The sequence below is a fragment of the Paroedura picta genome, chromosome 13 (assembly GCF_049243985.1).
Source record: "Paroedura picta isolate Pp20150507F chromosome 13, Ppicta_v3.0, whole genome shotgun sequence".
Classification (NCBI taxonomy): domain Eukaryota; kingdom Metazoa; phylum Chordata; class Lepidosauria; order Squamata; family Gekkonidae; genus Paroedura; species Paroedura picta.
Genome location: NC_135381.1, coordinates 245325 through 258330, shown reverse-complemented (window position 1 = coordinate 258330; position 13006 = coordinate 245325). Strand labels below are relative to the sequence as shown.

Here is a 13006-nt window from a genome sequence, read left to right as displayed (position 1 = left end):
GGCAGGCACCAGTTTATGCCACAAGGAAGACAACACTCTGCCTCTTGAAGCATTACCCTTCCTCAGACGGGGGAGCACAGTCATGGCCACATGCAGCATTCTCCTTTTGTGAAACTTCATGCAGGAGGCGCAGACATGCAAACATTGCTGTCACCAGATTCCAGCTTGTCCAGCATTTCAGCATGCGTGCATACAAATTTAGGCAGCCCATTAATGCCTCCATTCAAACAGCCCTATGGCCCGCATAGAATCAAGACAGACATTTGGTCTGGCACGGGGCAGGGGGGGGGTGCTCTCGGAACTTCAAGCTATTTCCAATTAGACCATTCTTTTATTTATTGCTTCATGAACCACCACAAACAAGGCACCTTAAAATGAAACCTAAGTTGCACAGCTGTTTTTTTAAAAACAAAACACCAATACCAATTTATCAAGCAGGCTAGTAGATGCTTTCACAAACCAGACAGGAGGAGTGCTACTCCCAGGGAGAGGGGCGGGACAGCCCAATGGTCCCGCTGCTCAAAGGAGGGCCATTTCCAGCCCTGGAGTCCAAACAAGCCAACTGCCCCAAGAACATTTACGGCCACACAACAGGTCCACAGGAGAAATGAAATGTTCCATTTTGGCCCCGTCTGATATGCAAATCAGTCATCCTGCAAACACCCAACCCCCCTCCCAAGGAAACGTGGCAGAAAACTAGACCCATTTTTGAGTTGCACTCAGCCCCCCCCCCTCCCCAACAGTTATCAGCCTTGTTGCCATTCAACACAGGCTTAAGAGACAGGAAAACAGGACAATTTAAATGAGGAAAGATTTTAAGCACATAACATTTTTTGCTACCGCCCTTATAAAAACTTTTGCCTGAGACTTGCAGAAAAAGAGCAGGGACAGCGAACCAAGGAAGTCGCCGCTGAAGAAGAACAATATTTCCCTTCAGGGGGCCTGAAGGTCACCTGGCCTTCTGCCAGTCAAATAAAGCCACACTTTCTCACAGCAAATTTTGCTTTCTTTGAGTGGGGATCCGAACCAGAGCACAGGAGATACTGCTTGTACCTGGGCCAGGGAGGGCTCTGTGCTCCTAACTCAGACCGCTAACCCAGATCAATTATTCAAAGTGCACATCAGATTATACTTTGCAACATTTTGGCAAACAACACTGCTTTGTTGAAGTTGTGTAGATTCTTCACAGATTTTTAAGCACGCCATCCAAGCAAACAAGACAGCTTCAAGAATTACGGCACATCTTCCGAGAGTCCTTTGTGGGCCATAAACCTATAAATGCAGCTCTTCAGGGGTCTGGAATTTCTGCAAGGAATTTCCAAGTCAGGTGTTTAAAAACAAAGGGATTGGGCAAACAAGAGAAAGCTGAGACAGGGACTAAGAGGTTGGGCCTCCACCCGCATCCACAAAGAATTGTTCCCGGTTAGATGGGTTCTTCCTCTAACATGGCCTTTGCCCTATGATTCAATGACAAATTTATAAACACCGCCCCACGGCTGCCAAGCCAAACAGCAGCTAAGCATCCTGCAAGTGAAAACTCTGTAGCCACCACAGAGGAAAACCGCACCTAATTGTTGCCTGCCAGCCACCAAAGCCGTTTCAGGCCCTACGATCCTACCACTGCAGATCATCCTTTAAACACTCAACTGAGATGCCAAGAAGAAGCTCCCCCCCCTTCTGAGACATGCCAGCTGCAAAGGAGAGGCACGGGGGGCACTTGCTTCATTTCAGTGAAACAGAATGTTGAGGCTTTCCTCCCAAAGGTCAGGTCGCAAGTCAGTTACCCACTTTTAAGCATTCTTCAGAGTGACTTCCTGTGCACAGGCATTTCGCACAAGACCAACATGGCCACCGAAGAAGAGCACCAGCCCGTGCCATTGTGCCCGGCAGCAAATTCCAAAGGGGCCCTTGGTGACCTTTCCCGCTGTGCTCCACCACGGAGGAAAAGCCTAGAGTGGAACCCCAGTGGCCTCTGCAAGCCCTTTTGCCTTCCCCTACTAAGGGGCTCCTTCCAAAAAGAAAGGAAGACTTTTCCTAGCCAAAAATGCCAACAAGAGCCACTCTGTAGTAGCTTGGCACTTGGCAGCTGCCCCTCTCCACTTGTCAGCACTATGGAAATATTCTCCTCCAAGAACAAGAGCTGGGAGGCATCTTTTTATTTGGGGAGGGGGGGTGCCTTCCAGTTTAAACCAGTATTTTAAAAAATGAGAGCTCTTTTACTACATTCGTAATTCATAAACGCAAAACTCAGTAAGGATATTTAATACAATGTACTCATGTAGATATCCAGTGTTCTAATTTAAAATTAAAATTAAAAATTAAAATTAAAATAGCTGAAAAGAATTCTGGAGCTGGATTGGCATCCTTTCTTTAAGGCCTCAGTTTGAATGGGCGGAGAGAACAATACAGGATCCTACCCAGACGGTCAACCTGCACCTAGGCCCTCACCCAAAAGAGAATGCCTGCCTCCAAAATCCTCCCCCCAAAAGGCCTCCAGATTGAGCAGAAGCCAAGCTCCGAATTCTATGAATGCTCTGCGGCAGCAGCAGGGGGCATGGACGGAGAGCGGGGGGGGGGGATAGAGATTGGAATTTGTGGCCAGTATTTGTATTTTGTATTTTATGTGGGTTTTTATGATTTAGCCACCACAAGCCAGCAGGGTCCAGGAGTGGCGGTCCATAAAAGCAAATATAAATAAAAAGTCACTCCCAAAAGACGGAGGGAGCCAGGCGGGCCTTTCTTGCATCAGGAACAATTCAAGATGCTCTCCCTTTTTCAATATGATGTCCAGGTCACAGTACTCATTTCTTTGTACCTAGTAATTTTGTAAAGAATCTGCTAATAGAAAAAGTATTTATTACATCACAGATCAAGCAATAAGGGGCAGGGGGGGGGTGGAGATGCATGTGATGTCTCTCCCACTCCTGCAAAGCACAACACAGTCCCTTCTAACAATGACTTGTTGGCAGAGATCCCTCCTCAATACAACAGCTAGAAAAGTTCTCTACTTATCTCTAGCCCCTTTTCCAAAGGAAAACATTTGTGTGAACCCTCCTGGTTTTCACTTTTGGCATTTGTAAGGCTAGATCAGCACCTCCCATTTCCTTCTAAACCTTCAATGATGAGGACTTAGAATGGCCATTTTTCTACTAAGAAAGTAAGAGAGGAAACCTTCCTTCAGCCTCCTGGAAACAAGCCTTGACTCGAGAAAGCCATCCTAAGCAGCTTTGCTCAGAGCCCTACACCAATGGGGTTTACTCCCAGGAAAGTATCCTTCGGATTGTGCTGCAGAACTCAGATCCAGTCCCCACAGTGTGACCCCCCACCGACACCATTTTTGAAAGAGGGGAAATAATGCTGCGGAAATCAAGGGGATTAAGCTGGCCTAACTCTGAGCTGAGTACTGGCCAACTTATCAGGTTCCTAGGCACTCAAGCGCCACTGAGAGGAGCAAAACGCCGGCACCTAACCAGTGAAGGTGGCCCCTTATTTCTCTCCTTCCCACTCTGATTGTACTTACATGCGAGCCTGCATCCATGCGCGGCTGGCAAGGCAGAAGTGACAGGAGCCGTGATTTGTGCTAACTAGCTATTGATCCAGCCAGATCGAGATGTGCAGTACAGGAAACAATGAAGGAAGGAACCAGAAAGGATGGCATGTGGAACTCCATTTCAAACTGGGAAAGGCAGACACCCCCTGCCAGCCAGGAGCTTGGGAGCCTGGAGAACGCCAAATGCCTTCTCCCTCCCTCCCTCAGGACCTGTGGAGTGGTCACTCCCCGCAGCTCCGAAAGCCAAGCTCCTTCCCTGGTGTGGCCTTGGAACAAAGAGGCAGTCTCCATGCCCAACAAAGGCCAGAGATTTTAAAGTAGCCCCCAAAGCCACAGGCCGAGGGGGTGCAACACTCCCCCCCAAACTCATCCTGCTGACCCCCCCCCCTGTATTGACTGTTGCTTGGCCAGCTGCATGGAAAGAAGAAGGGATTTTGAGAAGGCCTTACTTGACCAGGAGGTCTGAAGTTCCTCAGGGGGGGACCCTACACCCAGCCCTACGGCAGTCACAGTTCCGCCGGGCTCAAATATCAGACCCATTTTTTCAGGACAAGTTGCACAAAGGAAAGACTTTTTCCTCTGCTCAAGAATTTGTAAGAAAACACACTGGGGGAGGAAGATATCAAGCCCCCCCACACACACACCCCTCTTTAGAAGCCCTGGCCGACCAGCTTGGAAATGTGCCTTGGTTTCCCTTCTCACCTTCCACCCCCACAATCACAGGTGACACAAACCCCCAGCTCCGCCCCACTGTCCCCTAACCCCCTCTAGCCAGAACCAAACCCTGGACGCTGGAAAGCAGGCTCCCAGGCCAGACCTTCCCCAGACTGTTCCTTCCCAAGAGACCCCAGATGAGCCAAAGTGGGACGAGCCATGGCTTTTGGCCCCCTGACCATCCTTCTCCCTGCCCCCCTTCTGGCCCTAGCTGCTGGGCTTGGAGTCCCAAGCACCCTTGGCATGCAGCCCCCTTCCCCTTCCCCACAGCCCCAAGGGAGGGTGCAGCATGCAGGACCCAGGCCAAGCGGGAAGGAGGGAGGGCAGGCTACCTTCTTTGCTGGGGTGGGGCGGCTTGGCCTTCTCCCAGGGCGCCAGGGCTTTGTCCTCCTCGGGCCCCTCCAGGAGGGCCTTGTCGCCGGGCAGGTACCAAGAGGCGGAGTGCTCGGCCATGAGCGAGTCCAAGTCGATGGTGCTCATTGAGGCCTTGCCGCCCTCCGCCGCGCAGCAGCTGCTCAGTTCGCCGCTGTCCCCGTTCTGGTGGCCGCCGCCGCCGTCGGGGGGCTTCTTGGCGCTCTTGAGGCCCAGCGGCTGGTCTTCGGAGATGCTGAACTGCTGGCGCTGGAGCTGGATCTGCGCCTGGAGGATCTCCAGCGGGTGGATCTCGTCCTGCCCCGGGGCTCCGCCGGTGCTGGCCGGGGTCCCGCCGCCGTAGCTGTCAGGGCTGGAGGTAGAGGCGCTGCTGCCGCCGCCGCCCCCGGCGCCGCCATGTAAGCCGAGCTGCGCCAGGGCGCCCTTCGGTCCGTTGAGCAGCACGTGGTCGCCGGGCCGGGCCTGCAGCGGGCTGCGGCCGGGGCCTTTGGGCAGCGGGTTGTCGGAGCTGGAGGACACCTCGTCCTCGTGGGCCGCCTCGTCCGGGAAGTCGCCGCGGGGAGAGCAGGAATCGGCCTTCTCGAGCGCCGGCAGGAGGTCGGGCTGCTCGGGAGCCGCCGGGGGCAGCAGGAGGTCTGTGGCGCCGCCCTTGGCCCAGGCGGGGGCGGCCGGCGGCGAGCTCAGCGCCTTATGCGGCTCAAGGAGGTGCGGAGGGGCGCCGCCGCCGCCAGGGCCGGCTCGCTCCCCCGGTTGCCCCGGGCTGCCGCTCTCCGCCCCGGCCGGCGGGCCGAACTTGTCGAAGAAGCCCGCGCCTCCGCCGCCGCCGCTGCCCGGACTGACGTGGCCGCTGTCCCGTTTCCGACGGCCCCTGCCCCGGCCGCCCCCCGCCTTGGCGTCCGGTCCCGGTCCCGGGGAGTAGTTGGGGGATAAGCCGCTCTCGGCCGGCGGTGGTGGGGCCGGCGCGGCCTGGGGACCGGGTCCGAGGTTGCCGGCCTCGAAGGACTCGGCCGGGCTGAGCTTGCTCCTCTTGGCACCCTCCCCGGCGGTCGCTCCGCTGGCGCCCGCCGTCCCGGCGGCGGCGCCCTTCTTGCCGAAGGTGACGTTGAGGTTGGGGGCGCCCAGGCTGGCGATCATGTTCTGGCAAGCGGTGGAGAGCGCGGCCAGGCAGCTCTGGCCGAAGAGCCCGCTACTCTCCTTGGCGCCCGCTCCTCCGCTGCCGGCCCCGGGCGGCCCCCCGACGGCGCCCGCCTTGGGGAAGGAGCCGAGCGAGAGAGCGCCCAGCTTGCTGCTGGGCGGAGGAGGCCGGGCCGGCGGCGGGGGACCGACGGCGGCCTGGAAGTCCGTCGGAGGGCCGTAGGAGCCGGGCGAGGCGCTATGCGGGGTGGCCTGGCGGCTGGACGCGCCGAAGGGGAAGCCCTGCTGAGCTGCGAAGTCCGGGCCTGGCCTGCGTTCCGACGGTGGGCTGAGGCCGAACTGGCCGTGCAGGCCGCCGGGGGAGGGCACGTGTCCTTCGCCCCCAGGGGCCATGCGGAGCGGCGGCGGGTCTTGCAGGCCGGCCATGCCGCTCACCCCCGGCCGAAAGAGAAGGTCCCCGGGCCCGGCCCCTGCAGCCGCCCCCGAGGGGTGCGGCGCTGGAAACCAGGCGCCCTCCTGCGCCTCGAAGGCCGGCTCTGCGTGGTGGTGCCCGGGGTGGTGACCCAGCTGCTGGAGGCTGGGCGGGCGGAGGCGCGGCGGCGGCGGGTTGCGCGAGGCCGCCAGCTGCTTCATCATGAGGGCGGCGTTCTGGCGCTGCTGTTGCTGCTGCTGCAAGGCCGCTTGGTGGTCGGCGCCGGCCGGAGGCTGGAGTGGAGGCCCCGGCGGAGGGAAGCCGTCGGGGCCCGGCGGCGTGAAGTCTCCGGGCAGGCCCGAGTAGGCCGCAGCGGAGGGCGAGAGGTGGCTGTCCAGGCTTCCGCTTCCGCCGCTCCACGAGTCGAAGCGAGGCCTCTTGGCCACGTTCATGTAGGGGGGCGCGTCGAAGTGCTGCAACCGCTGGCTGGCCGGGGGCGGCGGTGCTTGGTGGTGGTGGTGGGTCACGTTGAACACCGGCTCGTTGGGCCCGTAGGGGTGGTGCAGACTCCTGTTCTCCAGCCGGTGGATGGGGTACTCGAAGGGAGCGTGCTGGCCGGGAAGAAGGGGGCCGCCCCCGCCGCTGTCTTGCAGGGCCGCGTTGGGGGCGCTGCCCTCGGGGCAGGGCTGCTGCCTGGGCAGGGCAGGCGGGCAGGAGTTCTGCCTGGCCAAGAGGCCCGGCGGAGGCTGGTGCTGCATCAGCGGGTGCCTGCCCCCCAAGGTCGGCTCCATGCTCGCCGGCATCTTGCGTCCCCCGCTGAACCTCTCGAAGAAGACCGCGGGCGGCGACTGCTGCTGATGTGCCTTGGCCAGGGCGCCCATGGCTGCCGGCGCTCGAGGCAAGGACGACGGCCCCCCGGAGAAGCCCCCCGCGGGCACCTGCTGCCTGCCAGCGGCGTAGTGGGGCAGCTGCCCGTCGCCAGCCTCGGACGGGGAGAAGACGGGCAAATCGAAGTGGCCGTCCCCGCTGGGGTAGCTGTACTCCAAGGATTCCGCGGCGCCGGCGGCTCCCTGGCCGGGCAGGCGCCTCTGCGAGTCCAGGCCGTGCTGCTCCGGAGGGGCGGCCCCGGGCAGACCGTGGAAGGAGGCGGCGCGGTTGGGCGACTGGTCCAGAGGGAGGCAGGGGGCCGGCACGCCGGGGTTGTGGTTCGGCGGCGGCGGCGGCTGGAAGTCCTGCAGGGGGCCTGCCCGCTGGGGCCCGAAGCCGTCGCCGGCCGCCTGTCCGTCGGCCAGGTGCTGCTCGTAGCTGTCGGGCGCGAAGGCTTGCTGGCCGCCGGGGAAGTTGAGGAGGCGGCTGCCGTGGAGGCAGGAGGCGCCCGGCTCGGCCCCGAAGCCGCCGGCGCCGAAGTGCGCTGCCGCCGCCGCCGGTTGCGCTTGCTGCTGCTGCTGCTGCTGCTGCTGCGCTTGGTGCTGCTGGTGCGCGGCGGCGTGCGGGGACGGCTGGCTGCTGCCGAAGAAGCCGTGCAGGGGTTGGGCCTGGTGGAGGTCGACGTGGCCGCCGCGGCCGTGGAAGCCGTAGGCCTCTCCGGACAAGCTCAGGTTCATGGCCAGCATGGCCGCCGAGGACGGCTCGCCCAGGCCGCTCAGCGCCGCCTCGCCGCCCGCCGCCCCGCCGCCGCCGCCGCCGCCGCCGTGGAAGGGCGACGCCTTGAAGTGGGCGCCCAAGCCCGGCCCGAAGCCGCCGCGCTCGCCGCCTCTGCCCCCGCCGCCGCCGCCGCCGCTCTGCGCCTCGAACTGCTCCAGCGCGAACATGCTGCCGATACGCCTGCTCGTCCCGCCGCCGCCGCCTCCCGCTCGGGAGCGCAGCGGCTGCCTGTCGGGCTCACCGGACGGACGGACGGACGGGCGGCCGAGCAGACGAGCGGAGCGGCCTCACATCTTGCGCGGCACCGCGCGCTCGGGCAGCCGCTGGCCTCTGCCCCTCGGGCGCCCGGCCAGGCGCGCTTCACCGGCGCCGCCTCATGCCCGGCCGCCCAACGCCGCCGCCGCCTTCTTCCCGCTCGCTCGCTCGCTCGCCCGGCCGCCCGCCCGCCTTCAGCGACGCCGCCGCCGCAGCAACAAGTTTTGCATTTCAGGCCTCGCTGGCAGCCGGGCGCGCCGCGCCAATCAGCGGCCGGGGCGGGGCGGGGCGCCGCGTTAAGGGGGCGCCGGGGCGGGACACCGTCGAGCCCGGCCAGGGGCCGCCTTAAGCGGGCGGGCTGGGCGGAGTTGCCGCTGCCGCTGCTGGTGCTGCTGCTGGAGCGCCTCGCCGCCGCCGCCGCCGCTTCCTTCTCCTCCTGCGCAAAGGCCCGCGCGCTGCCCTCCGTCCTCCGGAGCGCGCAGACGTGCCGGAGTCGGGAGGAAGGGTCGGTCGGTCGGTCGGTCGATCGGTCGGCCCCTCCCCTCCCCTCCCCTCCCCTCCCCTCCCCTCCGGCCGATGGCGAGGCTTCACCGGTGACTGTCCTGGCGGAGGCGGCTTCCGGAGCGTTTGGCCGAGGCGGGGCTGCCGGCGAAAGGAGACGCGGGGAAGCGCCCCCAGCCTCTGGGCCCGGCTGCCGCGGAGCCACGCTGCCCCCTAGCGGACGCCAACGACATGGCGCGCAAGTGCCGCGCTCTGTACATGCTCGCCGCCTGGCCCGAAGCTGGACTCGCGTTTCTTAACTCTCAAAGCCAACCAAAGTCCTCTTGGAGCAAGATACCTCTAGCCCTTCTCCAGAGGCCTGCTGTGGACATGCCCAGAGTCCGCTGTGTGTGGCCAGACAGACTTCCCATGCCTAAAAGCTTTGTCACTATTTCAGATTTATGCACTTGCATCTTTGTCTGTGCAGAACTGTCGACATTGACTTTAATGGTTCTATTTGCAGCGCAGTGCTCCTGTTGATCACGGTTTGTGGAACCTGGATTTGAAACAGCTGCGAGGAGTTTTCCTAGGCCAGGCTTTTGCATAACAGCAAACAGCCCAGCACTTTCCACAACTTTGGCTGCTACTCTCACACTGCTGAAGAACCTTGTCTAGAGCCCCCACCCCCATGCTGGCTCTGTGGGCTGCAGCCTGCCTGGGAAAGAACGGCCTCCCAAGCCCTTCTCCGCTCCTTCCAGCTGGTTCCCAGGAGATGCCACGGTGGGCTCTCTGGAGCACTGTGCAGCCTCTTAACAGCCACACAGATCCAATGGGGGAAGGGTGCAGCAGGAGGCACTCTGTGGGGGGGGAGGCATGGGGGGCTCCAGAGAGCCCTCCCCCCCCCCGAGTGTTTTCCAAGGAGCCGTATTAGAGCATACGGCAGGTCGGAAAGCTTCACAGATGAATAAAGAGTCTTATTCAAGCATTGGGGCTGAGAAAGGGAATGTACACAAGATTGCAAGTCTCTAGCCCAACAATCCACACTGACCCTAAATCATGTTAAAACCAGTGTGAGTCCACTGTCACCCACAACACCCACAAGGTAGCCGTGTTGGTCTGAAGCAGCAGAACTATTTTGAGTGCACTCGGGCACCTGTAAGACCAACCACATTTTATTCCAGGTGTGAGATTTCGTGTGTAGACACTGTCTCCAGTGCAGCTGAAGGCATGGTGGTGCAGGCGAAAGCCCTTGGCCTGAGCCGAGAGAATCGCCCTCTGTGCCTGGCCCCTGACTTTCTGCCCACCGTGTGTTTGCAGTGGGGCACGGACAGAGAGCTGTCCTGGTTACTGAACATTGTGGGGATTCCTGGAGCACACTGCTGGAGGAGGAAAGGCCAGGGGTTGTCTCCACAAGTACTGCACCATGGTCCACTCCAGAGGAAGGCTGTTCTTGGGGGGCAGTGATTTGTGTGCTGCTGTTTTACTGGTGCGCCGCAGACAATTGCTGGTATAGGGACCGTGCAAACGTTGTGTGGCTGACCTGCTGTCTGAAGGGGCCCAGCCCACTCAAAGCTGCACTAGGCAGTGCTATGAGCATCAGTGGAATGCTCAGTCCAAGCAAGGGAGTCGGCACACAGCCTGCTTTACAGGTGGCTCCGAGAAGGACTCTTGAACAGCACAGGATGGCATTGCGGGGGGAGGGGGGAGATGACATCAGAACTTTTACTCCACGAGGAAACAGCATGACAGTCAGAACAGAAAGGAACAAAATAAGCACAAGTGGATATGAAGGAATCAGAAAAGGGGATTGATACAAACACGCAGACAAAACATGACTAACAACTCCAGAGGGGAGCCAACAGGGGCTGGGGAGCATCTAGTTCAGGATGACTCATCACAAAGGGATGGAGAGGGAAATTCCTGGGGGAACATTAATGGGAATGGGCTGGGAACCACAGTAGGGAACAGAAGAGCTGGCAGAGCCAGACAAGGGGTCCCTGGAGAGGGAAACGAGCTGCTGGTCAGTTCTTGCCACCTCTAAAGCCAGGCGGGGGAACATCGGGTGCATGGCACTCGAGGACAACTGAGAGCAAGTGGGCATTTCGGAAATGCAATGGGGAGCTGGAGTCCCCAGATATCCACGCAACAGCCACAGTGGGCAGGGATGCGCCAGGCGGGTCAGACAAGCCAGGGACTCAGAAGTTGAGCTGTACAATAAAATAATGTAAAACTTGTTATTTGTTATAGTGCACAATTAAAAACTGAATAAAAACTACAGAACTAACAGCACATAAGACCAAACGTGTTTCGACCCTACTGGGTCTTCCTCAGTGGTCAGAACTGTAACAATACACTCTCTATAAAAATATATCTATATTAAACTCTTTATAAAGTGTAGCTGAGTGGCTGAATGGGATCTGTAAATTATGGCTCCAACCAAGATATGTAAATTTTATCCTTTTTGGAGACCACCTCCTATGGCATCTGCCTCGGGTCACCACTCTTCACTATTATATAATTCTGTGCTGAGAGTATCTCATGTGCATCAGACAAGCTAGACAACAGTAGGGGAATGAACTCCCCCACAGAATCGCTTTGGGTGAAGACACTGGAGGGAGACTATGTGGCCTTGGGGCTGGACTGCAGGGTGAGAATACAGGGGCTCACCCCTGCTCTGCCTGAGGGCTTGCTGGGTGACCCAAGACATCATCACAGGGCAGGAATCCTCACAAATACTGGGCCTGTGGGGTAGAAGTGGGAGTGTGCTCTAGCCCCACCCCCCACCCCAACCAAACCAAGGAAGGGACTCTCAGGAGGAGGGAATTCGGAGAGGCCTTTGAGCAATTGTTCAGGAGGACAGTGTAGTAACTGGGGATTTGGTTCTCAACAGGTCCCTGGACCTAGCATGAGAAGGCTGTGGTGGCCCAGCAAAGGAAAGTGCCCACAATTCCAGCAACAAAAAGCTGTCCTCAATGTGAAGCATAAGGACAGCAGACTTCAGTGGGAATTGTACAAATTAAACCCATCCAGGACACGAGGGGGCCAGCTTGGTGTGGTTATGAGGGCAGCCTCTAATCTGGAGAGCCAGGTTTGATTCTCCACTCCTCCACATGCAGCCAGCTGGGTGACCTTGGGCTAGCCAGTCTTGGAGAACAGTTCTGTCACAGCTCTCTCAGCCCCACCTACTTCACAGGGTGTCTTGTGGGAAGAGGAAGGGAAGGCAATTGTAAGCCACTTTAAGACATCTTTGGTTAGTGAAAAGTGTGATATAAAAATCTATTCTTCTAGAAACTCTTTAAAACTTCACTGAGGTCCAGAATGATAGATTCTAGTGGACATAGATTCCATGATCTGAGGTAGACCAAAAAAATGTGACTCTTGAATGTGCTTTTGGAGTCCAGAATGTATACCTTAAGTCAGGGAAGCCATCCCGTGTCAAAAAGGATTCCTGCATGGTTAACAACTCTAGTCAAGGAAGCTAGAAAAGGCAAAATGTGTTCTTTAAAAAGGGGAAGGCCTGCTCCAATGAAGTAAACAAAAAGGTTTTGGCAAAAGAAACGTATGCTGACAGTAAAGTGAGCAAAGAGAGAATTTGAGGAGCCAATTGCTTAAGAACATTTCTTGAAAGCAACAAGGCAGCCAAGTGGAACTTGGATGACAAAGAAAGGATTACTTTAAAAGGATGGGAAAGGACAGAGAAGTAAAATTCTTTGCATCTGTCCTCGCTGTAGAAACTGTGGGCGGGGACACCCACTGGAGCCACTGCTTGTGAGAAGCCTGAACTGAGTCAAATGCATGTAAAGAGATGTAGTCTTTGAACTACTGGGAAAATGGAAGACAAACAAGTGGCCAGGCCCAGATGGTCATAAAGTAGTCCAGTGTAATTGTGTTGATGCACTAACCACTATGTGTAACTGTTCCCTAAAACTGGCCTCTGTATTAAAAACAGTGGATGTTGCACTACTATTCTAAACACGGATTTATAGAGAAGTCAATGAAATACATGGTAGTTAGCTTAATAGCTGCCCCCAAAAATGAACAAAAAATGACAATGATTTAGCATATCTGGAACAAAGCCTGCTGAGAACTTGTCATGGCTGCCCTAGAGCAGTGCCCTGCCTCACCAACTGGTTGACAAACATGTGGCCCAGGGCTACCCAGGAGGCATCCTATCCTTGGGCTTCCAAAGGTTTTGTCAAGGGACCTCCCCAAAGATTCTGCAATGAATTTAGTGGCCATGGGATGAGAACATGCAGAAATGGCAGAAAATAGAGAGCAGAAATAAATGAAGGAGTCTTGTATGGAATTATTGGTTTGTTGTGATACTATTTAATTTGTTCATAAATAACTTGGAACAGGAGGGTGAACTAAGCAATGGTGAGATACCCAAATGACACCAAGTTGTTCAGGGTGGTGAAAATAAGTGGACTGTGCATGGCTCCAGG

The 13006-nt window shown here is 57.9% G+C and overlaps 1 protein-coding gene across 1 annotated transcript in view; it reads right to left on the bottom strand.

Moving 5' to 3' along the window:
- Window positions 1-8594, bottom strand: part of MN1 (MN1 proto-oncogene, transcriptional regulator) — a 30367-nt gene extending 21773 nt beyond the window's left edge. Inside the window, exon 1 of the mRNA XM_077307243.1 lies at window positions 4597-8594. Coding sequence (XP_077163358.1) covers window positions 4597-7993 — 3397 coding nt within the window. The 5' untranslated portion in view covers window positions 7994-8594. The remainder of the gene's footprint in view (window positions 1-4596) is intronic.
- Window positions 8595-13006: the final 4412 nt, after the last annotated feature.